This window comes from Leptonychotes weddellii, chromosome 2 (genome assembly GCF_054177405.1).
Source record: "Leptonychotes weddellii isolate Sample4059 chromosome 2, ASM5417740v2, whole genome shotgun sequence".
NCBI classification, from domain to species: Eukaryota; Metazoa; Chordata; class Mammalia; order Carnivora; family Phocidae; genus Leptonychotes; species Leptonychotes weddellii.
In genome coordinates, this window is record NC_138370.1 from 151,656,647 (window position 1) to 151,680,966 (window position 24,320).

A 24,320-nucleotide genomic window follows, 5' to 3' on the forward strand; every position below is an offset into this window, starting at 1 on the left:
TGTGGGGGCTTGATATTTCTCAGGGAAGTTACCTGAGTTATATAGTTTCAGTTAGACAAATGGATCCAGCAATAGAACGCTTTTGAGCTAAAGATGATTTGAGTTAAACAAAAAGGCTAAAGCATGTCAGCAATATTACAGCAAGTGTGAGATTTCTTCAAAAAGAAAATTACAGAAACAGGAGGTCCAGGCTGCTCTGGTGCAGTGGAGAATAAGAACAATAGATACATATGTCAGAAAGCAAGAGATGAAGATTGTAGGCACGCATGTCAGGGAAGAAGTAGTCGTTCTAGCAAGTTCAGGAGATGTTAGCAGTGTGTGTAGTAAAGATGCTAGCTTTATCTTCTTAGAGAAACATTTATAGAAAAGAAACTGAAGGAAAGAAAGGTGGACTTTTATTTTCTTTTTAAATTAGGGCTAGTGAATTACCAGGAATGTAAAAGATGAGCACCCCCCAAAACAAAACAAAACAAAACAAAACAAAAAACAACAACCTAGTGTTCATGCAGCTCATTTCTTTTTAGTTGAACCCAAAGTAGCCTGCTCAGAGTTTGAAATCAAGATCAAATAGTTTTACTTTGATATAAATATACATCAGTGATTACTTTTAACTTTTTTTTCAAATGAAATTTTTTATATCTAGTAATAGGATTTAAAAAACTATTATGTACCGTGAAATGCCATGCACCATGCTTATGACTAGACATACCGAAATGCTTTCTTCCTTGTTGTCTTTGCCAAGTTTGGCTTCTAGCAGCAAAAACATTTATACATAGAACAGATGGTATAATAGAGGGCAAATCAGCTATTCATAATTAAGAAGGGACACACATACTAAGCATCTGGATCTTAGGGATAGGATATTAGGGATAGAGTGTCAGGGAGGGTTACCTGGAGTATACTTGGGAGAGAGTTGGAGTAGCCAGCCAAAGATCAGGAAATATTTATTGCAATAACATGTGAATTTTTTTTTAAGTGTGTCTTTAGTGTAGGAGACTGGCAGAGTTGGAGGGGAAGATATGGGCCAGATCATAAAGGCCTTTTAGTCTTGAAAACTCCAGAGCTGTAGAAGGGAAATGACTAGGAAATGCTTGGCTTCTAGCAGCAAATGCTAGAAGGAAATGCCATTAGCTTTGCATTTATTTATCAACTCATTTTTAATTTTTTTCAATTGAAGTGTAGTTGACATGTAATGTTAGTTTCAGGTGTACACATAGTGATTCAACATTTATATATATAGTGAAGTGATCACCATAATGAATCTGTCTACCATTTGTCACCATAAAAGATTATTAACATATTAGTATATTCCCTATGCAGTACATTGTATCCCTATGTCATGTTTATTTTAACTTGATGTTTGTACCTCTTATTTTCTACTTACTTTGTACCCTTCACTCTCCTTCTCTCTGGCAACCACCATATTATTTTTCCCATCCCTTCACTCTCTTTCTCTCTGGCAACCACCATATTATTCACTATTATCTAGGGGTCAGTATCTATTTTTTTTCCTTAGTTCTACATATAAGTGAAATCGTATGGTATTTGTCTTTCTCTGACATATTTCACTTAGAATAATACCATCTCTGTCCACCCATGTTGTCACAAATGGCAAGATTTTATTCTTTTTTTATGGCTGAGTAATGTTTCATTCAAACATATAAACATATATACATATAAACATATACATGTATACACATATACTGTCAATTTCTTCCTTTATGTCTTAATATTTGCTTTATATAGCTAGGTGTCCATATGTGGGTGCGTAGATATTTACAAGTGTTCTATCCTCTTGTTGGGTTGATCCCTTTATCATCATGTGATGTTCTTTTTTGTCCCTTGTTACATTTTTTTGTTTTAAAGTCTATTTTATCTAATGTAAAGTATTGCTACACCAGCTTTCTTTTTATTTCCATTTGCATGGAATATCATTTTCCATTCCTTCACTTTCAGTCTGTGTGTGTCTCTAGATCTGAAGTGAGTCTCTTATAGACAGCGCATATATACTATATATATATATATGTCCTTTTAATAATCCGTTCACCCCCCCACTTTCTCTTTTGATTGCAACATTTAGTTTTGTTGTAGTTATTTATAGATATGTACCTATTGCCATTTTGTTCATTGTTTTCTGTTGTTGTTGTTCTTGTTGTAGTTTTTCTGTTCCTTTCTTCTGCTCTCTTCCCTTATGATTTGGTGACATTTGGTCCCTTGTGTCAAGTTTGTATTCCTTTTTCTTCATTTTTTTTTTTTTGTGTGTGTGTGTGTGTGTGTGTGTGTGTGCAGCTTTTATAGATACTTGGTTTTTGGTTTCCATGAGGTTCATATATAATATCCTTAGTGTATAGTAGTTTGCTTTAAGTTAATGGTTACGTTCAAGCATGTTCTAAAAGCACTACATTTTAACTGCCTACCCCCTGCCACATTTTCTGTTTTTGACATCACATTTTACACATTATTATCTTAGTAGTCCTAGATGATTTTACTACTTTTGTCTTTTAATCTACATTCTAGCTATGTTGGTAGCTAGATCCACTTCTTTACTATATATATTTACCATTACCAATGAGATATTTTTTTCTTTCATAGTTATGAAATTTTAATTTCAGTTATGGCCTTTTCTTTTTTATTTAAAGACATCCTTTTAACATTTCTTGTAAGGCTGGTTGGATGAACTCCTTTAGTTTTTGCTTATCTGAGAAACTTCTTATCTCTCCTTTACTATTGCTGGGTGTAGAGTATTCTTGGTTGTATTTTTTTTTTTTCCCCATTCAGCACTTTGAATATATCATATTACTCCCTTTTGTAAAATTTCTGATATAAAATCAGCTGATAGTCATAAGGGGGTTTCCTTGTATGTAAGTAGTTGTTTTTCTCTGGCTGCTTTTAAGATTTTCGATTTAATTCCTGACACTAGTTATAATACGTCTTGGTGTGGGTCTGTTTGGGTTCATGTTATTTTGGACTCTGTTCCTGGACTTGGATGTCTATTTCCTTTACCAGGTTAGGGAAGTATTCAAGCATTAGTTCTTCAGTTAGGTTTTCTGTCCTTTTTTCTCTTTGTTCTGCTTCTGGACTCCTCTAATGCAAGTATTTGAATACTTGACATTGTCCCGTTGGTCCCTTAAACTGTGCTCACTTTTTAAATTACCTTTTCTTTTTGCTGTTCTGATTGGGTGATTTTCATTCCTCAGTCTTCCATTCCTCTCCACTGATCCATTCTCCTGCATCATTTAATCTGCTGTTGATTCCTAACTTCCTTCCAGTTATTGTATTCTTCAGCCCTGATTCTTTTTTATATTTTCTACCTCTTCATTGAAGTTCTACCTGTGTTCATTTTTCCTTTGATTTTAGTAAATATCTTTATGATCCTTACTTTGAGTCCATCTGGTCTAGCGTGTCATTCAAAGCCATTGGTTCCTTGTTTATTTTCTGTTCAGATTATCTGTTGATTAAGCAGGGTGTTAAAGTCCCCTACTATTATTGTCTTATTATCAATTAGTTCCTTTATGTTTGTTATTAATTGTTTTATATATTTGGGTGCTCCCATGTTGTGGGCATAAATATTTATAATTGTTGGATCTTCTTGTTGGACTGTCCCCTTTATTATGATATAATATCCTTCTTTATCTCTTCTTACAGCCTTTTGTTTTAAAGTCTAGTTTGTCAGATATAAGTATTGCCACCCTAGCTTTCTTTTGACATACATCTGTGTGATAAATGTTTCTCCCATCCCCTCACTTTCTTTTTTTTTTTGGTAAGATTTTATCTATTTGACAGAGTGCACAAGAGGGAGAAAACAGGCTCCCCACTGAGCAGGGAGCCTGATGTGGGGCTCGATTCCAGGCAGATGTTTAACTGACTGAGCCACCCAGGTGCTCCCATCCCCTCACTTTCAATCTGTAGGTGTCCTTAAGTCTAAAATGAGCCTCTTGTAGACAGCATAATGATGGGTCTTGTTTTTTTATTCACTGTGACACCCTATGTCTTTGGATTAGAGCATTTAGTCCATTTACATTTAAAGTAATTATTGATAGATATGTATTTATTGCCATTTTATTATGTGTTTTGTTGTTTCTGGAGATTTTCTCAGATCCTTTATTGTCTTTGTCACTTTTGGTCTTTCCTTTCCACTCAAAGAATCCCCTTTAGTATTTCTTGCAAAGCTGATTTAGTGGTATGACCATTACTTTGAACTCTTTATCTGATAGATTGCTTATCTCTGTTTTGTTTAGTTTTTCTGAGCTTTTGTTTTGTTCTTTCATTAGGAACATATTCCTCTGTCTCCTTATTTTGCCTAACTCTGTTTCTGTGTATTAGGTAGATCAGTTACATTTCTCAGTCTTGAGATTAGTTTTGCATATTAGATCATTCTGGCAGCCCTGAGGAGTGGAGATTAGACAGGTGGAGAAGTGGGAAAGCAAGTTTATTAGGAGGCATTTTGGCGACCTTAAGGAGCAGTGTGAAGACCTGAAATCAATGTCAGAATGAAGAGGAAGCAGAGTAAATATATTCAGGAACAAGAATCAACAGAATTCATGTGGCAGTGATGGGGTTGGGGGGGGCGGCGGGAGCCAATTTAAAATTAATTAATCCTGGGGTGCCTGCGTGGCTCCGGGTTATGAGATTGAGCCCTGCCTTAGACATGCTGGTCGTGGAGCCTGCTTAAAATTCTCTCCCTCCCCCGACAACTTGCGTGTGTGTGTGTGTGTGTGTGCGCGTGCATACTCTCTGTCTCTTAAAAAAAAAAAAAAAATCCTAGATTTCTGGTAGGATAAGTGGAGGATTTTCGTACCAGTTTGGTAGGAGAAAGAGAAAGTTTTGAGATAATTGTGGCACATTAAGATGAGGGTGTCCAAAAATTAATATTAATTATTATTATGGTTTACTACTTAGTTACTAATATTACATTCACTGAGTGTTGAGGTGTATACTATTATTACCCTCATTTTGCCACTAATGAAACTGAGGCCCAAAGAAGGTTGATAACTTGTCCCAGGTCACAAAGGAAGTAAGTGCAGAGTGAAAATTTGAATTTGAGAGATGATTACATTTTCCAGTCTCTTGGTTGCTTTATGCTCTTGCTTTTCAGTCACATGGAGATATGATCTGTGAGATAAAGTTATAACCTGGAGATAGGGATTTGGAGTTACCACCTCCAGGTGAGGGACGAAACCACTGGCCTGGATGAATGACAGGTCTTTGCAGAGTCCTTGGAGTTCATGCAAGTGCACTGAGGTTCAAAAAGAGGAAGTGAGGGCGCCTGGGTGGCTCAGTTGGTTAAGCGACTGCCTTCGGCTCAGGTCATGATCCTGGAGTCCCGGGATCGAGTCCCACATCGGGCTCCCTGCTCGGCAGGGGATCTGCTTCTCCCTCTGACCCTCCTCCCTCTCATGCTCTCTGTCTCTCATTCTCTCTCTCAAATAAATAAATAAAATCTTTAAAAACAAAAAAAAAAACAAAAACAAAAAGAGGAAGTGAGCTTGTGTAGAAATTGAGTGACCAGAAAGACAGGAGGAAAAACCAGAAAGAATTGCTTTACAAAAGCCAAAATGTATTTTTTTTTTCCTTAAGAAATGAAATCAACAGTTTTAAAAATCTTGAAAATGTAGCTGCAAAATCCAGTCACCCATGATGCTGGCCAGAGTAGTTTCAGTTCAGTTATTCAGAAACAAAATAAAAAGGGTCAGGAAATGAAGGGAGGTGAGACCATGAATTCAGAGAACTTCTGTACTTCCTAGAGAGATGTAACTGCACAGACAAAAGAGAGATGGAATGGAAGCTAGTGGTAGACAGAGGGGTTTTCTTCTCATGGATGAGACAAGATCACATTTATATGGATTTAAGGATAATCTGTCTAGAATTAAGAATTAAAAAAAAAACAACACCCAAATTATAATTTGAAATGCTTTTAAACTTTACAGAACATTATACATCCATGGGCATACCAAGTTGGATTTCACAGTCTGGCATACCGCAATTGAGAAAGCAGCAGGTACAGATGGTAATGCATTACAGGATCAGCAGCTCAGCAAAAATGACGTTCCCATTATTGTGAACAGCTGTATAGCATTTGTTACACAGTATGGTAAGTATCACAGAGTTTTTATTCAACCCCCAGAACTCATACTATCATTCTTAGAGTTTTTAAGTGGTACCTCCATTGGACTGCATTAGAGCTTTATATTTGTAAGTACATCCATGAAAAATAAAAACGTAGTCCCTGTTCAGCCAAATGCCATTCCTTCTCCCAATAAAATTCAAATTACTTAATGTACTTTTACTATTTTCTTCTTTCACATGCATAAAAATTTTAAATGCCAGATTGAAAGAATCTATATTGTAAAATGTATATTAGAAATAGGTTGAAGACTATATTTTTAAGAGGTTACAAGCCTACAGTAAAGTCTAGGAAAAGGCAAAGGGTTGCCCCATAAGCATGTTTTTGGAAGTGGAAAACTATGGGACAGTATGTAAAAAAAGAATTTATTTTTTTGGTGCCATACATTCAAAGTATATGTGATTATTTATTTCATTCACCATGCTCTTGTTCACGTTTACATTAAGAATCATGGTTATCGTAATAGTTTTGACTTAATTTTAATGGGCATTTTTATGAATAGCTTGCAAGTAAAAAACAACTGGTTGACACATGGTCTAGCTTCATTTTAATTTAATATGGTGTGATAGTATTTTAGATGTGCCTGAAAAGTAAATAAAGTATGCCTTGATTTTTCATGTTTATTTTCAAATTACTTTGAATTCCTCAAATTCCTTCTTTCTGCTACGTATTTCCTTAATACTCTAAAAGGTAGAAATTTGTTAACTATTTTTAATATAAAAATGTTTTCTACCTGTTAATCTGTAGATAAGTGCCATTGATTTAGATTACAAATGTGGAAAAGTAAAATGATTGATCTTATATTTTGAAAAGCAATTAACTTTTATTTTTGTTCTCTCAATATTAGAAGTGTCCTTGGGTGTTTTTATTTTGAAAAGAAGGTGTAATCAGTGAGAGAGCTGCTGTAAAACATTGTTTTACTGGTTCATTACTTATTTATTGTCTGTTGTGTGCCAGCCATTGATCTTGGTACTGGAAATACAGCAGTGGGAGTAAAAAGTTAAAGACAAAGCCATGAATCATGGGTTTCAGTCTGAGAACTGACAATAAACTGATATGAGCAAAATGTCAAAAATAACAAAGGCCATGAAGAAAATAATTTTTAGAAATTAAATTTATAACATGCATATATTAATCTATTTTCTTCTGGAGAGAGTGCCATTTTATGTATTTTGCTTATTTCACATGTAATCCAAGTATAGTTATCATTGATATTCAGATTCATTGGGTTTGAATTATATAGGTTTGAATTATATATCTACTGTAAATATGTATGTAATCACATTATGTGGCTATTACTCTATGAAATTCCTTCCTATGATAGTATGTCTGTGTTCTCTTTATCAACGGTAATCATCTGTTTATATGAAAATGGGGGAGGAGGAAGGTTATGGTCTTCATTTATTAGCCATTCCTTATTAGCGCACTTGAATTTCATAGGTATAAATGAATTACACACATACTATGTTTTAGCAAGAGCATAACCTCATTGGGAATTTTCACATCATGTTAGTTTCATAATGGCATAGGGTCTTTCTTAAGCTGAGAAATGATTAAAATAACTCTTCTAGCTCCAGTGTATCCAATTTAATGTTTCTAGGGAAATCAGAAGTTTCTTCGTGATGTTTCTTTGAATTAAGCATTAGATTTTTTCAACCAAATTTCATACATTAAAACTACTTTGTAACTCTGGCACAAGGTACATTAACTTGCATTTTAAAGTAATAAAGCCAATGAAAGACTCTTTATGTTTTGTTTTGTTTTGTTTGTTTTTAATGAGCAGAACATGGGGAAAACCCAATGTTGCCAGCATGTATAGAAGGGAAGATAACATATGTACTTAGAAAATGCCCAGTAATTAATAGAATGCAGGTGGTTGACTCAGAGCTTACAACAGCAATTATTTTGAACTTCCTGACCTTTGTATTAAAATCTGAAAGCCAGGGGCGCTTGGGTGGCTCAGTCGGTTAAACAGCTGCCTTGGGCTCAGGTCATGATCCCAGATTCCTGGGATCGGGCCCCACATCAGGCTCCCTGCTCTGTGGAGAGCCTGCTTCTCCTTCTCCCCTGCTTGTGCTCTCTAGCTCTCTCTCTCAAATAAGTAAAATCTGAAGACCAATTTTTTGTGCTCACAGTGTCAAGATTTGAACCTGACCAAGTTCAGAGTCAAATTTTTAGAGTTTTAATTTTTTTAATGGGTTATAGTAGTTAGTTTTTTGGGGAAATTAATTTTTGTAAACAAAATTTTTAAATTCACATGCAGTTAACTTATTTGAGGACTTAGCTATTAGAAATTTACTCAGCTAGGAACATAATATCTCAAAAACTTAGTCCCATTTTTTGGTTGTTTTTGTAGAAGTTGCTTATTCTTGCATTAAATAATCATTTATTGAATGCTTGCTAAGTTCTAGTCATAGTGTAGTTAACTGTACACAGAGAGTAAGACATGATCCTTGCCTTCTAGGTTTTTACACATTTTTTGAATCAAAGACAAACAGCTGGGCAGTTACATCTCAAGTGTACAAAATTCTGTGGTAGGGAGGTTCAGGGGTTGGTACGGGGTGAATTTCACCCAGAGTAGGGGTGGTCGTAGGGAGCTTCATGGGTGAGATGTGGTGCCTAGCATAATGATTAAGAGAAAACAGGAGCTAGTTAGGAGAAGGAAGTAGGGATTCTAGGAGGAGGAACAGGGTACGACCATGTATAGAATCATGAGGGAAGTCATCTGTTGAGGGAACTTTGTGTAGTTAAATGTGGCCAGAGCTTAGTGTTGGAAGAACCAAAGATAAGAGGCAGGAGGGTTAGGCTTATTCATGTAGAGCCTTAAATGTTATAATATATACTCAAACTTACCCTCTAGGCAGTGGGAAGGTGGCATGCAGATTTTTAAGCCTGTTGGTAACACGAGCAGACCTGTATCTCAGATCAAGCTGTTATCAGTGTGGAGGCGGACTGGAGGGCTGCCCAAGAATAGGGGCAGGGTGTTGTGAAAATGTAGTGAGGAATTGAGTGCAAAAAATAACAGTACATGAGATAGAAAAAGGGGGACAGTTTTGAGAGCAAGATTATGATGAAAAATATATGTGACATTTGTTTCATTTTAATACTGTAAACGAGAAAGAAAAGTTCTGACTTACAAAGAACTGGGGAGAAGGCACTGCTGTGTATTGAGATACAGGAACAAGATAAAGAACATATTGGGATTGGTAGGTGACATAGCAAATGGGGCAGGAGACTTGATTCCTCAGATTTTTTTGATTTGTCCATGACAATCGTGTGTGTGTGTTACAGGTATATTATAAAGAATCTGTATATTAAAGGGTGATTGTGTGTGTGTGTGTGTGTTTGACATCTTAGAAATGAAAACCTGGGTGAAAATGTGTATGTAGTAGTTGAAGTGATAAAGTTGGATGGGTTCACCCAGAGAATTTGTGGAGCAGTTGGGAAGAGAAGAGACTTGAGGATGGATTTCTGGAATCATTAGTAAATATTAGGTGGTAGTATAACTAGAGGACTGGAAGAGTCATCATAGAGGAAGGGGGCAGGAAGATATGGGATCATAATGTCATGAAGGCCATGAAATTAAAAGAATTTTAGCAGGGATTCATTTGGAATGTCAAATACTGCAGGGGATTCTCATTGGATAAAAATAGAAAAGCATATAGAAAATAGGATGTCATTGGTATTCTTGATGAAGATGGTCCCAATAGAGTGGGGATTGGGCACAGAAGCAAGATTGTGGTTCAAGGATGAACAGGAAGGTGAGATGGTAGGAAGAATAAATATAGGAAATTCAATGGGGTTTTGGAAGGAGGAGACACCAGAGACCTGGGAGGGGGGGCAAGGGAGCATTTAATTTTTTTTTGTTTGTATCATCGTCATTACAATCACTCCTCTTTACTCTTCTTCCTCTTACTAACCATGCCTCCCCCCTTTGTTTATATAGGGCACTTAATGAATCAATCAATAACTGTGAAAAGGAGATGACCCTTGGGGCACCTGGGTGGCTCAGTTGGTTACGTGTCTGACTCTTGATTTCAGCTCAGGTCATGATCTCAGGGTGGGGAGATCGAGCCTCATGTTGGGCTCTGTGCTGGGTGTGGAGCCTGCTTGAGATTCTCTTCCTCTCCCTCTGCCCCTCTCCCCCCTCAAAAAAGCAAAACAAAACAAAGAAAAGGAGATGACCCAACTCTTTCATCTAGAAGAAGGTGAAAATGTGAACAGAAATTAATATACAAATATGAGTGCAGACGGTTAAGAAATATTATACCAGAGAGCCTCTTTACCGGCGAAACTGGAGACAAGATTGAATTCTGGGAGACAAAGTGAAGATAGGGTACCTGTGGTAAAAGAACATTTGCAGATACCATGAAAAACTGGGGGAAGGGCTGACCAGGGGTTTGCTAACAGCTGAGGCTGAAATAGCTCATCAGGTTTACATTTTAAATACTAAAATTAGTGGGCTGGGGAGGCTTTTTCCCTCATGCATGTTTATATCAACTCTTGGGTAATGATTTTGTTTTGCTTAATATCCCGACGCAGAATTTTTCTATTTCTAAGATATAAAAGTGGATTTTGATTTTTGACTTTTTTTCATATAACTTTTTTTTTTTTTAAACAAAGGTTTAGGGTACAAATACATCTATCAAAAGAATGGTGATCCTTTGCACATAAGTGAACTCCTGGAGAGTTTCAAAAAGGATGCAAGAAGCTTTAAATTGAGAGCTGGAAAACATCAGCTTGAAGATGTGACAGGCGTGTTGAAAAAATTTCTCTCTGACATTGATGATGCACTTCTTACTAAGGAGCTCTATCCATATTGGATCTCTGCTTTAGGTACTACATATAATATAGAACATAATAAATGCTTGCCTTCTAATTTTATAATTATATTTTTAAAATCTTTAATAATCTGAGAATTTAATTGAAAGGAAAAATGTACATAATGGCTTAGAACAGAAATTGTGCAAATATCAATAGTTGTTTATATCTACCTCAAAATAAATTTATAGTAATAATTGCTAAATAGTGTGTTAAAGTAATTCTTAGTTTTCAGATTTCTTAGTGTTTGCTTTAACTTTAGAAGTGTTATGGTCAAGTCCATGTATGCTATTAATTTCTCATTAAGATTAAAATGAAAGGTGTAATATAAGATTTGTTTTATCCCATTTCCCCATTGGCTCTTCACCTCTGTCATTTACTCTGCCTCTGTAGGGGTACATGAGAGTATTTTTTTTAACTCTTTCTTTCTTCATTTTTCTTTCATTAATTAAAAAAAAAAAGCTTTATACTATTTAAGAAATGCCCCTAGAAAAGTAGTTATTTAATCACTTATTGGTTTAAATTGATTCAGTAAAACCTACGTTTACATCCATTAATTCAAAATAACTCCTTTTACAAAAATGTTACAAAAATGAAGACTTTTAAATGTAAACATTACTTTTAATTCTATCTTTCTAATAGAACAATTTTCATTCTTATATATTATTTTATAGTCTTTGTCCCTACACCTATAATTTATGTATAATCCTTATTATATTAATAAACCACAAATATTTCTCATATATCTACAGTTTTTAAAAATGATTTTCAATCTTCATTTTTTTCAATTAAAAAATATTGAATTTTTTATCATAATTTACTAATATATTTCTCACTTGTACATTTAATCTGTTTCAAGATTTTTTGCAAAAGTGACCTTTGAATTTCACTATATGATATTCCTCTGTTGAGAAATAGGCCTTTTCAGTGAAAGTATTTGTTTAATCTCAAATATAAATATATTTTAAGGGATTAATGTGGAAATGATGTCATAAAACATTCACAGGTTGAAAAATTATCCCAAGAATGACCTGTATTAGTGTCAGCAAGCAGGGAGTGGGGTTGTTATTAAAATAAAGCTTTTCTTTTTTAACTACCAATTCAGAAGCCTTTTATTTGCCTCCTGATATTTCTCAAATCAATAGGTTCAACTCTAATCAAAAAGAGAGTTGATTGCATAATTACATGGGATATAAAATATGGAATTAGATAATATATCTCTTTAAGCTCAGTTATCTTGCCACCCTCATTTTTGTTTCGGAAAGAGTTCTTTGTAATTTATAACTATGAAATTATAGCATCTCGATAAAGGCTTATAATTTCTTTGTTGTAAAATCAGTTATCAAAAATTTGAGGCAAATAAACTTTTGCTCAGTTATCAGGTTCTATGTCTTTAATGTTGTCAGGGGGAGGTAGTTGGTAGATAATAGCATGTGTCAAAAAGGAATGTGTTCACCTTTTACTTGTATGTGAATTCTTGGAGAAGGTTTTGGATACTAGGTCAGGTAGCCTTAAAGTCATTTGCTTTTAGATCCAGCATAGCCCTGACTTGTCAGAAGTGCCCTATGTTGGATCTGACAAGAATAAACTGGAACGTTCATGGTGACCTCGTACGAGAGCTCTCTTGGGTCCTGTGCACTGAGGCAAAGAATGCCTTACAGTGTCGTACCACTTATTTATATGATATATGATCTGTTCTAAGAACACCATTAAATTGAAGTCTGTGGCTAGCTGAACAGTTCCTTATATTTTCTGTATGACCTGAAATCTAAAGTTTTACTTTCAGATTGCTTAAGCTTTACTTTGAAAATACCATCTATTTTATCCTTACTAGATTTGTGAAAATATGCTGTACTAGCATGACTTCTTACAGTAAGTGTAGTAGAATTAATTACATTTTATTAAATAAATACCATTACAGTTAGAAACTGGATGAGAAGAGGGTAAAATTTGGATTGTACTAGAGATGATAGATAATTCTTCATTCACTTCCAGTATAGTCCTTTGAATGTAATTTAGGTGTTTTCCACTCTTGCTTTTAGAGAGTCATCCACTAGCAGGCTTAAGTCAGTATGATCACGTTTACTTTCGGAGACCTTACGTGCAGGCTAAATCAGTACAAAAGAGCTATCAGTTACAGTTTTGAATAGGAGTCTACTTCAGAAATGTGCCACAGAGTTTCTTACCTCCCCAGGGATCCTAATGCCCTTTACAAGTGACTGTGTACTTTTAAAGAATCATTAATGTGCTGCTGGCTTTCTGTGAATAGAATAGGTAGGGCTAAGCAGAAAATGAAAAAGTCTTGTTTCCAAAGGTAGTTGGGAATTGCAAGGGAATATATAAGTGCAATTCCCTTAAGTTACAAAGTCAGCACAAGGGTGCTTTATTTGAAGAATGGCCTTTCATTTCCCTTATGAGCTAGCAGGTCAGATCAGACCACCACTATACATCTTCTAGAGTCTAGAACTTCGGGAGTTCCTGGGTCTAGTTTCTCCAAGTATTTGACCTCTGGAGTTAGGGTAAGGAAGCATAATTCCTTTTCATCCTCCTCTCCATAACAGAGGGTCTGTTCTCCTCTAAGTCTGTGTAATAGTTTTCAGGGTCTGCTCATGACTTCTTTCATTACCCCCTCCCTTTTCCAAGGAGTTGGAGGTGCCAGGGTTGGTAAAAGGCCCTATACATAGATCTGCGGGGTAATGCAGTTCATAGCTTTGGAATGTGCGTAGTTTTGGTAAGATTTTTGTGATTTCCTGAAGAGAAAAAATCAGAAATGTCATTTTCAAATAACAGATAGTGAAATCTTTCCATAGCCAAAGAAAGTACTTTTGGTTTATCTCTCAATTTGTACTCCAATTTGAGTTATTAATTAAATATATTCCTATTAGTTGAAGTTCAGTAGTTCGTAAAGTGGAAGATAAAACGCAAACCTGGGTTTTGAAAGTGCTTCATTTTTAATTAGAAAGTATTAGAACTATAGTTTATGTAATGTTGATGTAAATGCTTTTCCAGATTTAGAGAAGTTTGAATGTTTATTCTATTGAAATTCGATTAGATCACTTAGTGAAATACAATAATGACTACTCTTTTAAAATACTGTTAAAAGGCAAATATGTAGTACAGACTCTTAGTTTAGGTCTAAAATTGTTTTTTGTTTTGTTTTGTTTTTAACCTCTAGATACTCAGGATGACAAGGAAAGAATTAAAAAGTATGGAGCATTTATACGTACTCTTCCAGGGGTCAACCAAGCAACGTTGGCAGCTGTAATTGAACACCTTTACAGGTGGGTGGTTTCATGAGCTTTCCTAGACATTTCAAACATGCCTTTAAATATGTCATTATTTCTTAAATTTAAAGTAGTATAACAAACTTTCTATATGGGACTGTGAATTTCCCATCATATCTTAAAAATGGTTTCAGTCTACCAAAAAACTACTAGAACTGATAAATGTATTCAGTAAGGTCGTAGGATACAAAATGAATATATAGAAATCTGTTGCATTTCTAGAGACTAATAACGAAGTAGCAGAAAGAGAAATTGAGAAAATACTTCCATTTATAATTGCACCAAAAATAATAAAATACTTAGGAATAAACTTAACCAATGAAGTGAAAGATTTGTACTCCAAAAATTGTAAAATACTGATGAAAGAAACTAAAGATGACAGAAATAAATGGAAAGATATACTATGCTCAAAGATTGGAAGAATTAAATTGCTAAAATGTCCATACTACCTAAAGCAATCTATAGATCTAATGTAATTCCTATCAAAATACCAATGGAATTTTTTACAGAATTAAAACCAAGTAATCCTAAAATTTGCATGGAACCACAAAAGGTCCCAAATAGCCAAAGCAATCTTGAGAAATAGTGGTAAAGCTGGAAGTACCACAATCCTAGATTTTAAGATACATTACAAAGCTCTAGTGATTGAAACAGTATGATACTGGCACAAAAATAGACACACAAAGCAATGGAACAGAATAGAGAGTCCAGAAATAAACTCATGCTTACATGGTTCATTTATGACAAAGGAGGCAAGAATATACAATGAGGAAAAGACAGTCTCTTTAACAAGTGGTGCTGGGAAAACCAGACAGCTACATGCAATAGACAGAAACTGGATCACTTTCTAACACCATACACAAAAAAGAAACTGAAATGGATTAAATACCGAAATGTGAGACCTTAAACAATAAAAATCCTAGAAGAGGACATAGACAGTAATTTCTTTGACATTGACCTTAGAAAAATCTTTCTAGATGTCTCCTTGGGGAGGGAAACAAAAGCAAAAATAACCTTTTGGGACTACACCAAAATAAAATGCTTTTGCACAGGAAAGGAAACTATCAACAAAACAAGGAAGCCTACTGAATGGGGGAAGATATTTGCAAATGATATATCCAATAACGGGTTAATATTCAAAGTATATAAAGAACTTCTACAAGTCAATGACAGAGAAACACATACTCTGATTAAAAATGGGTGGAGGACCTGAATAAACATTTCTCCAAAGAAGACAGTCAGATGGCCAACAGACACATGAAAAGATGCTCAACATCACTTATCATCAGGGAAATGCAAATCAAAACTACCATGAGATATCACCTTACGCCAGTCAGAATGGCTAGTATCGAAAAGACAGGAAATAATAAGTGTTGGCAAAGATGTGGAGAAAAGGGACCCCTCATGCACTGTTAATGGGAACATGAAATATTGGGAATATGAAATATGAAATAGTGTAGCCACTGTGGAAACAGTATGGATGTTGCTCAAAACAGTAAAAATAGAACTACCATATAATCTGATAATTCCACTACTGGGTATTTACTCAAAGAACGTAAAAGCACTAATTCAAAAAGATATATGCACTGCTATGTTTACTGCAGCATTATTTATAATAGTCAAGTCACAGAAACAACATTAAGTGTCCATCAATAGATGAATGGATAAAGAAGTAGTAGCATGTATACACAATGAAATATTACTCAGCCATAAAAAAGAATGAGGTTTTTGTCATTTGCAACAACATGGATGGACCTAGAGGATATTATACTAAAGTGAAATAAATCAGACTGAGAAAGACAAATACCATAAAATACCATATGATTTCACTTACATAAGGAATTTAAGAAAGAAATGAACAAAGAAGGAAAAAAAAAAAAGACAAAAAAAAAAAAAACCAGATTCTTCAATACAGAGAACAACTGGTGTACCAGAGTAGGTGGGTGGGAGGATGGGTGAAGAAAATGGTTTTAAAATGAAATCCCCAGTAAACTATCACTTTAGTGTTTCTTTCTGTAGCTAAGACCCATTTCAGATAAATAGAATACTGGAAGATTTCTTAAATGAATTAGAAATAATCAGGTACAGAATCCCCAAATGAATCCAGTGCATAAGCACAAACTTTTTGAAACTCACTTAAGAGGGAAGCTGGAGAAGAGAAGACCAGAATTCTCTAGCAGGAGTCTGTATGTAAGCATAGTATTTTTCTCATGGTGGACTCTATAGAAACTTTTAATTCTTCATTATGAATTTGTATCGAATTGATAATTCTAACATTTTAGTGTCAGACTGTTGATCAGAGGAGAAAATTTTAAAAATAAAAAATATTGTCTTTGTCAGCGTATGTAGTTTTCAACATTTGGGAGGATAGGAAGAATATAGTAGTAGCTTGAGAAGTGAGATCTCTGAAGGATGAGGAACGTTTTGAAAAAAAGAAAAAAAAACATTTTCCATTAAAATGAAAGGTTTGGTTTGTTTTGCTATCAGCAAGAATTACCACAGAACTTTAATAAGTGTAAATATGGCTTAAGGAATATCATTGTAGCTACAATCCTTCCTGCATGGATGCAGGACTCTCTTAAATGAATTTTAATGAAGCTGATTTCTACTAAAACTACCTTATTTGCAGTCTACGTTCAGAAATTATTCACAATTTCTTTTTTCGTTATCTTTCTTTTCCCACTACCACTTCTCATGCATGTGAACTCCATTACTATAAAACTGATTTTCTTATTATACAAGTATGGTGTATATATTTTCAAATATTTTTTTGTATGATTTTTTTTTCAAATATTTTAATGTATGACCAAGCTGCTACAGTTTATTAAGTTAATATTTTAAATATGGAGTTATACATATTTTTTCTTAAAATCTATTGATTGAGAGAGAGTGGGCACATGCTTTTGAGAGGGAGGAAGTAGGGGAGAGAGAGAGATGGAGCGGGAGAATACCAAGCAGACTCCCTGCTGAGCGCAGACCCTGATGTGGGGCTTGATCCCACAACCCTGAGAACATGACCTGAGCCAAAATCAAGAGTCGGATACTTAACCAACTGAGCCACCCAGGTGGTTAAGAATCTTTAAATTCTTAATTCAGGTTTGAATTTGAGATAATGAATTCCTGTCCTTCCCCCTCCCTCCTTCTCTCCAACTGACATATATTTTAGTTCCTACTATGTACACAACAGTACCTATTAAGATTCCACGTGAACAGAAACATTTGATAATAATACGTGAAGACAAGTCTTAAAGTCCACCGTTCCCAAACTGAGCATGTGGATGTCCGAGTGAATACGCAGGGTTGCTGCAGGGCATTTTATATTTTTTAGGGAAACACAGCAACATTGGGACAGTTTTTAATACAAAGAATTTTAGCATGGGCAGAAGGTTGGAGTGATTTGTCGTGTGTTGACACCCAGGGGATGCTTCACATCTAAAGGGGTATGTGAGCTGGGGTGAAAGAAAGGTAAGTACAAGAAATGAATGGAGGATATTTTGTGGGAAACAGGTGTGCTAGGGGATGAGCTGGTTGGTAGTTGGCTGGCAGGTGGTTGTGAAAGGCTCAGATGGTCATGTAAAAACATTTAGATTTTATTCCTTTAGGTAATAAAGAGTGACTGATCAAATCTGTTTTAGGACAATAACCCATGAATGGGATTGATTGGGAAGAGATTAGAATAGATGCAGAGAAACTAATCAGGAAACTGTTTTCTTGGACTTCTAATGAGAAAGCCTGAGTGAGAAGAGACTCAGTGGGCTGAATAGGAACACTTGGGAATGATAGCATGTGGGGCAGAGAAATAAAGGAAGGAAAGGAAAAAAAAACTGTAGTGTGGACTTTATGCCAGAAATTAAGGCAGTTGCAGAAATGGAAGAGGAGTGAGGTGAAGAGTAGCAAAGAGGATGCTATGGCAGAAGGAAGTCTCACAAAAGGTGGGAACGTTTGATAGAGTTGTCAGAAGTTTGCGAGGTCGATTTGGATAAGGTCAGGTTGATTTAGCATTTAATTCCATCCCTGCCCCAGATAACAGATCGCTTCCTCCATGACTAACATTTACTTAATTCCATTCACCAGATATTTATTACACAACTCCAGGGTGATTAAAGCAAGAGTCCCAGACGGGGAGATGCTTCGATTCTAGTAACACAGGCAGACCTGCAGATAAATTTTCCAGATGTTTATAATTTAGTGTGATAAAAGTACAGAAGTGGTTTCGAGAGGGATGTCCACAATTATTATACCCTCCTCTGTTAACTTGCAATTCCTTTTGCATCTTATGAATCACATATGATGATTATACTTGGTCTGTCTCTGCTATGCAGTTTGGCATTTTATTGTGAATTTCTTACATCATCATATATATATATTCCTGTCGCCTTTTACTTTTTTTGTAACTACTAGAATCTCTGCTTTTTATAGATGGGTGTACCTAACTTAGTCTTGTTTTATTCCTTTGATACAGCTGGTCTCCCTTTTTTAGTATGTATTTTAAAATTTATAAATGTAATTAGGAAAGTGAGCAGGGTCCTATTATATATGGTCAGTGACAAATAGCATCAACGGATACTTCTGTGTGTATCACTTATAGTTATCACCTGTGCATTTTTATAGATGCAAATGTTATTAAGAAAATCATAAAGAAAATATATTAATAGTACTGTAGTGTATTTATGGAAAAGAATCCACATGGAAGTGGACCCACACAGTTCAAACTGTGTTGTTCGAAGGTCAGCTGTACTTTAAGGGCTCTTCGTAAGACCCAAATGTTGTAGCTTACTCATGGGGAGAGTTGACTCCTCTGTTCATGTCTGTTCATTGCAAAAAGCCACTCAATAATATCCAAGAAAAGTATAATTGTATTTTTAAATTAAGTGTTTGCTTTCTGAGAGAGAATATCCAATTTTGAATAACCATACAAACACATGCTGCAAATATTTTCTCACCTGATTTGCCCTTCCTGGAAAACTCAGCTCAGCCTTGAACCTTGAATTTGGAACTCTCTCCTATATGCCTCCCAATTCACCTTTCTTGCCTTGTTTCCTACTTCCCCCTATTCCCTCTTTCATTTATGCTTCATAAGGGACTGAAGCATAATGCACATTTTCCACCATTGTGCAAGCACATCTTTATGCCTTAGTCTCAGGTTGCACTGTTATCTGGAATTATTTGGATATGGTGGGTCCCTCCTCCAATCAACAAACAAGTACTGCTTTGTAACCTGTAGTCATATCTTCTTTTAGTTTTTTTCTTATGTTCTTAACTAGACTGTAAACTAGCTGGAAACAAGAACTGCAGTTTTCTTTAAATCACCACCATACCTGTTATATCAGAGACCTTCAATATGTGTGTGCTAAATAATGATAAATGGGTATTGTGACTAAAGTTCTATGAAATTTTCAAATAGAAGTGTGTGGTAATGAGCTATGCTTTTCTCTAACAGGGTTCAGAAATGCTCAGAAATCAATCACATGAATGCGCATAATTTGGCCTTGGTCTTTTCATCCTGTTTGTTTCAAACTAAGGGACAAACTAGTGAAGAAGTGAATGTAATTGAGGACTTAATTAATGATTATGTTGAGATATTTGAGGTAAATATTTTATATCCTTCCCTTGTTAAAATAGTTTTGATGTTACTGTTGGCAAAATAAAAAATACATTTTAGTTTGTTTATAATCAAGTTTTTGAATATCTAAAAATAAAGGATAGTTATATGATTTTTAATACTTTAAATACAACTAGCCTTTTAAGCTTTAGCCATTCATTTTAAATTTGGCTGCTTTGAAAGCCATCTGGTGTCTTTTGGACAGAGTATTTTCTATTTATGGTGTTTCTATGGCTTTTTTTTCTTTGTCAGTATGTTGTATGTATTAAGTATGTCTACTCAGAGGTGTGAAATTATGAATTTCATAAATTTGGTAAGAGATACCAGGCTGATAACTTCTGCAATTGAATGCATTTTAGTGTTTTCTTTTAATTGTGTCTGAATTAGAAATGAAGAAAAACCTGAAATAATATCCTGTGGTTTTTACTAAGTCATCTATTCTAATTATTTGACTTTCATTTGCTATTTTATGAAGTCAATATATTCAGTGTTTCATCAGGAAACTGTCAGAATAAGGATGATTTCTTAGTTGAAGGAAGTAAAAATAGAGGAAATAAGCCCAGGATTTGAGTATGGGGGGAGAATATAAGGGATCTGAGTCAAAGGTTCAGTTTCATCACTTAATTACCACTGGCATGGCTGTCATATAACCTTTGGGGGCTCTTTGTTAAATGGTGTTGTATAAGACTTCTTGTTTTCCAGGGTTATGGATATGTTAGTTGAAATCAAGTGGGTTAATGTAATAGGTTATTATATGTAGACTTACCTTCTTTAAGTGATCACAAGAGTCCTTACACAAAGGAAAGAAACTCTATTTTAATAAAATAAAAACACAGAGTTTTTATCTTAATTTATATAGGAATGGACACCAAAATTGTTGGATTCTCTTTGCTCTTTGATCTCTTTTTTATTTTCTTTCTATATGTGTCCACTGTTTTTGATCAACAACAGCTTCTTTGCAATAATTCTGATGCTGAGAAATGAAAGAATTAGGAAAAAAAGTAATGTGTGGCTTTACGTGCTCTCTTTATTTTCTATTTTTGTACTGTTATGTGAATAAATAAATGGTTATCTTTGTAGTTTTGCTAACTCCAACTTGAAGTGGTGGAAATTTCGTATGCACTTAATGAGCATTTCAGTTTGAGACTGAGTCTTGTCTCTCAACCTACATAAACTCTAGCAAATCATTCATAAGCCCCTCTGCTTATGAAGTTGCTTAGTGATAAAGCTTCCATTGATGGAATCCACAGTTTGAAGTGATGTCATCATAAAATGCTCTGAACTTTATGAGGCTCTGTCATGTTGGCTTTATTTCTGCCCTAGCTGTGTGGGCCCATGCTGATTAAGATGTCCATTCTCATTTATTTTTAAATTGTTGGTCTTTAAATTCCTGAAGAGTTATGTGAGGATGAGTACCATCACTTCTTGTATTTTATTAGAATGTCCCAAATTATATTTTAAACAGGTTAAAGAAGACCAAGTCAAACAAATGGACATAGAAAATAGCTTTATTACCAAGTGGAAAGACACTCAAGTGAGTAGTATTAGTTAGATCTCCAAAGAATAAAAAAAAAACAAAAAAACAAAAAAAAAAACCCCAAAACTTCTGTTGTAAGTAAAGATGTTTGTTGTATTTATTTTCAAGCTCCTATTTGAAGCAAAGTAAAAGTAATGGGGAACAAAGAACCTAGATAAAATAGTTGCATATTTTTGCAGCATGATGCTTCTATGCAAAGTACCAAAGTATGTTAATGTAAATTTTTCAAAATACAGAGGGAAAAATCATTATTAATCTTATTAATGCCCTTTATAAAATCAATTTTTACTTACAAATGCGCTATTAAAAATGCCAGTGGATTTCAAAGGAAGCATTTAAAGCCAAAGAAATACTAGAGTAAATTGAAAATTCAGCTCTATAATGATTCTTTCCATTATGATTTTGAAAATATAAATTATTTCTTCTATGCTTTTGCTCTGCATGCTCTCAGATGATTATATTAGTGGAATGTTTCTGATGTCATCTTTGTCACATATGCTGATTTATGTCTTAAATTGACTATTTTCTAAACCTTCTTTTGCTTTCCTCAGTCGCATTATATTGGATTTGTGTGTTCAGGTTGCACTGCAGTTTTCCAGCATAGCTTTCCTTGTTTGGTGAACATTCACTGGATTTTCTTAAAATTCATATTTAATCTTCCTCTAATCACTTTGAATTGTAGTGGATACAGGATACCAGTGTAAATAATATCAATGGGTCAAATATATTCTGTTTATAGATATACTCAAAGAATGAGGCAAATGCTTCCTTATTAGTCAGACTCTAAATTTGCCTTATTCCTGAAATATTAGAAAAGTCACTGGAGCTACCATTCCATATGAAGGAGGGGAGGAAAGCCTTCAATTCTAGTGCCCGAGATCCTGAGTCCTAGTACTGTGATAGAGTACTTACCTAAGAAAGCATCTCCTCCATTTTGACCCTAAGTCATTAATGCAGGCTCCAGAGGAGTTATCCCTAACACTAAAAAATCTGACTCATTGAGTTGAATTGAATTACTTGAATTACTGCTTTCTGGGGAGTTTCAGTCATGAAATAAAGGGTTGTATGAGCCCAAGGGATAATCTTTGGCAGCATTACCTATGTTGTTATTAGATCAAGTATGAGTGTCCTTTTGCATTTTTATCTTTTATATTCATATTACAATAATGAGTCTTGGCTGCTTTTTAATTAAGTATAAGTCACTAAGTAGAGGAAAAGAATTGTCTATAAAATAGAGTAACTGGACCAGAAAAGTAGACGACTTTGGAGAAACCTGTTATTTCACGTGCGTTTTTCTCTAATCCATTGAAAACTCTGCTATAGCGTATTTTTCTGACAGCCTCCGTGTCTTATCCCTGTTTGAATTTCTTAGCTATTCTTGTTTTGGCTTCTCTGAGTCCTTTGTGTTTGCGTTTTTAATTTTTAAAATGTGTCCTTCCTGGAGAGTTGTTTATGCAAACACAGTGAAAAGTAGAAATGTCAACTGTATCGTTTCTTCCCTCGAATTTTTGTGTAGTTTTGAAAGTGAGGAAGAAAAATTGGAAATAAGGTTTTCTAAGTCTGTAGTGCCAGAATAATTAAGAACACTTCCTCAAAGTTCCTTTTTAATGTTTTCCTCACTAATTTCTTCATCAGGTTTTATTTTTAGTCAAATTTAACTTCAGAATGATTGTTTCTCCAATATCATTTTTTTTTAAATTGAGAGATACTATTTCTAAGTGGTTACATAACTTAAGGCAATTTCTGAAAAAAGCTACTCAAAATATTTTTCATGGATTCCTTTGGTTTTTCATTACCCTTTTCCACATTATATTGTCGATCTACATAGTGATATCTTATGGTTTTTATTTTCTGGATTGTCTCTTCTTCACTTAATATGTCTCCTGGGATATAATAGTGACCCAGATATTGGAACACTACATGGTTGGCTGACAATAATTAAAATAAAAGCTTCTCTTTGTCATCTACCTTATTCTAGCACTTCACTTTTTTTTCTTTGCTAAATATATTTTCTCTAGTTCTAGTATAGCTCCAACCTAATTTATCCTCAAATTTCAATTTTTGATATATCTCTTTGAAAATTTAGCAACACCTTTTTTCCCTTTTAAATAATGGTATTATACCCACACTGTAGCTTAGAGCACAATTACATATGGATCATTTGCACTTCTCATTTTGTTTGTCCTATTCATGGTGATGGCTCTTCTGACTTCTCTTGTTGACGTCAGCCTGTTCCCATTGTAGCCAGATTCATTATTTTACCAAGAATATTCAGGACATTAAACTCTTGGTTAAGAGATGAAAAAAAAAAATTACACTGGGATTACATCATTTGTGTAGATTCCTTGTCAACCGCATCTGGAAAATGTGTATCATCATGCTATTGACAGGCTGATTTCACTATTATGAAATATTTAGAAATAGGGCTAGGACTTTGTGTCTTAAGTGTCATACTTTGTTGTTTTCACATCTGCCCCTTTCTAGGTTTCCCAGGCTGGAGATTTGTTAATCGAAGTGTATGTAGAAAGGAAGGAACCTGACTGCAGTATTATAATTCGGGTGAGTCCTAAAGATGGATGTAAAGAGTACTTTTGGAAGTTGCCAGTATTAATATGCATTAATTCCTATATCTTGAATTCTCCATTATTTCTTATATTTTATTTTACCTGTCTCATTCAAACAATGACTGATTGATAGGATTGACTTTTTATTCCAAAATCCTCCAGGAATTCCATGTTTTAGTCATTTGGAAAGAGAACATCTTAGATGCTTTAGGTTATGGTTAGGATTTTCTGTAGGTTCTAGAAAATAACCTGACCTCAAATACTTGTTTCTCCCCTTCATAGCATCTTAACATTAGGCAAGTTAACTTACTCTGAATTGCAGTCATCTCACCTGTAAAATGAGGATAATTAGAGTATTTACATCATATCATTGATGTGAGTCCTCAAT

General features: G+C 34.7%; 1 protein-coding gene across 4 annotated transcripts in view; it reads left to right on the forward strand.

The window, feature by feature from the left end:
- Positions 1-24,320, forward strand: part of ARAP2 (ArfGAP with RhoGAP domain, ankyrin repeat and PH domain 2) — a 185,681-nt gene that overhangs the window by 107,170 nt on the left and 54,191 nt on the right. For all 4 annotated transcript variants that reach the window (XM_081812499.1, XM_081812502.1, XM_081812500.1 and 1 more), the window contains exons 21-26: positions 5,928-6,091; positions 10,748-10,960; positions 14,121-14,226; positions 19,670-19,817; positions 21,297-21,365; positions 23,853-23,927. In XM_081812499.1, the coding sequence (XP_081668625.1) occupies positions 5,928-6,091; positions 10,748-10,960; positions 14,121-14,226; positions 19,670-19,817; positions 21,297-21,365; positions 23,853-23,927 (775 nt within the window). The remainder of the gene's footprint in view (positions 1-5,927; positions 6,092-10,747; positions 10,961-14,120; positions 14,227-19,669; positions 19,818-21,296; positions 21,366-23,852; positions 23,928-24,320) is intronic.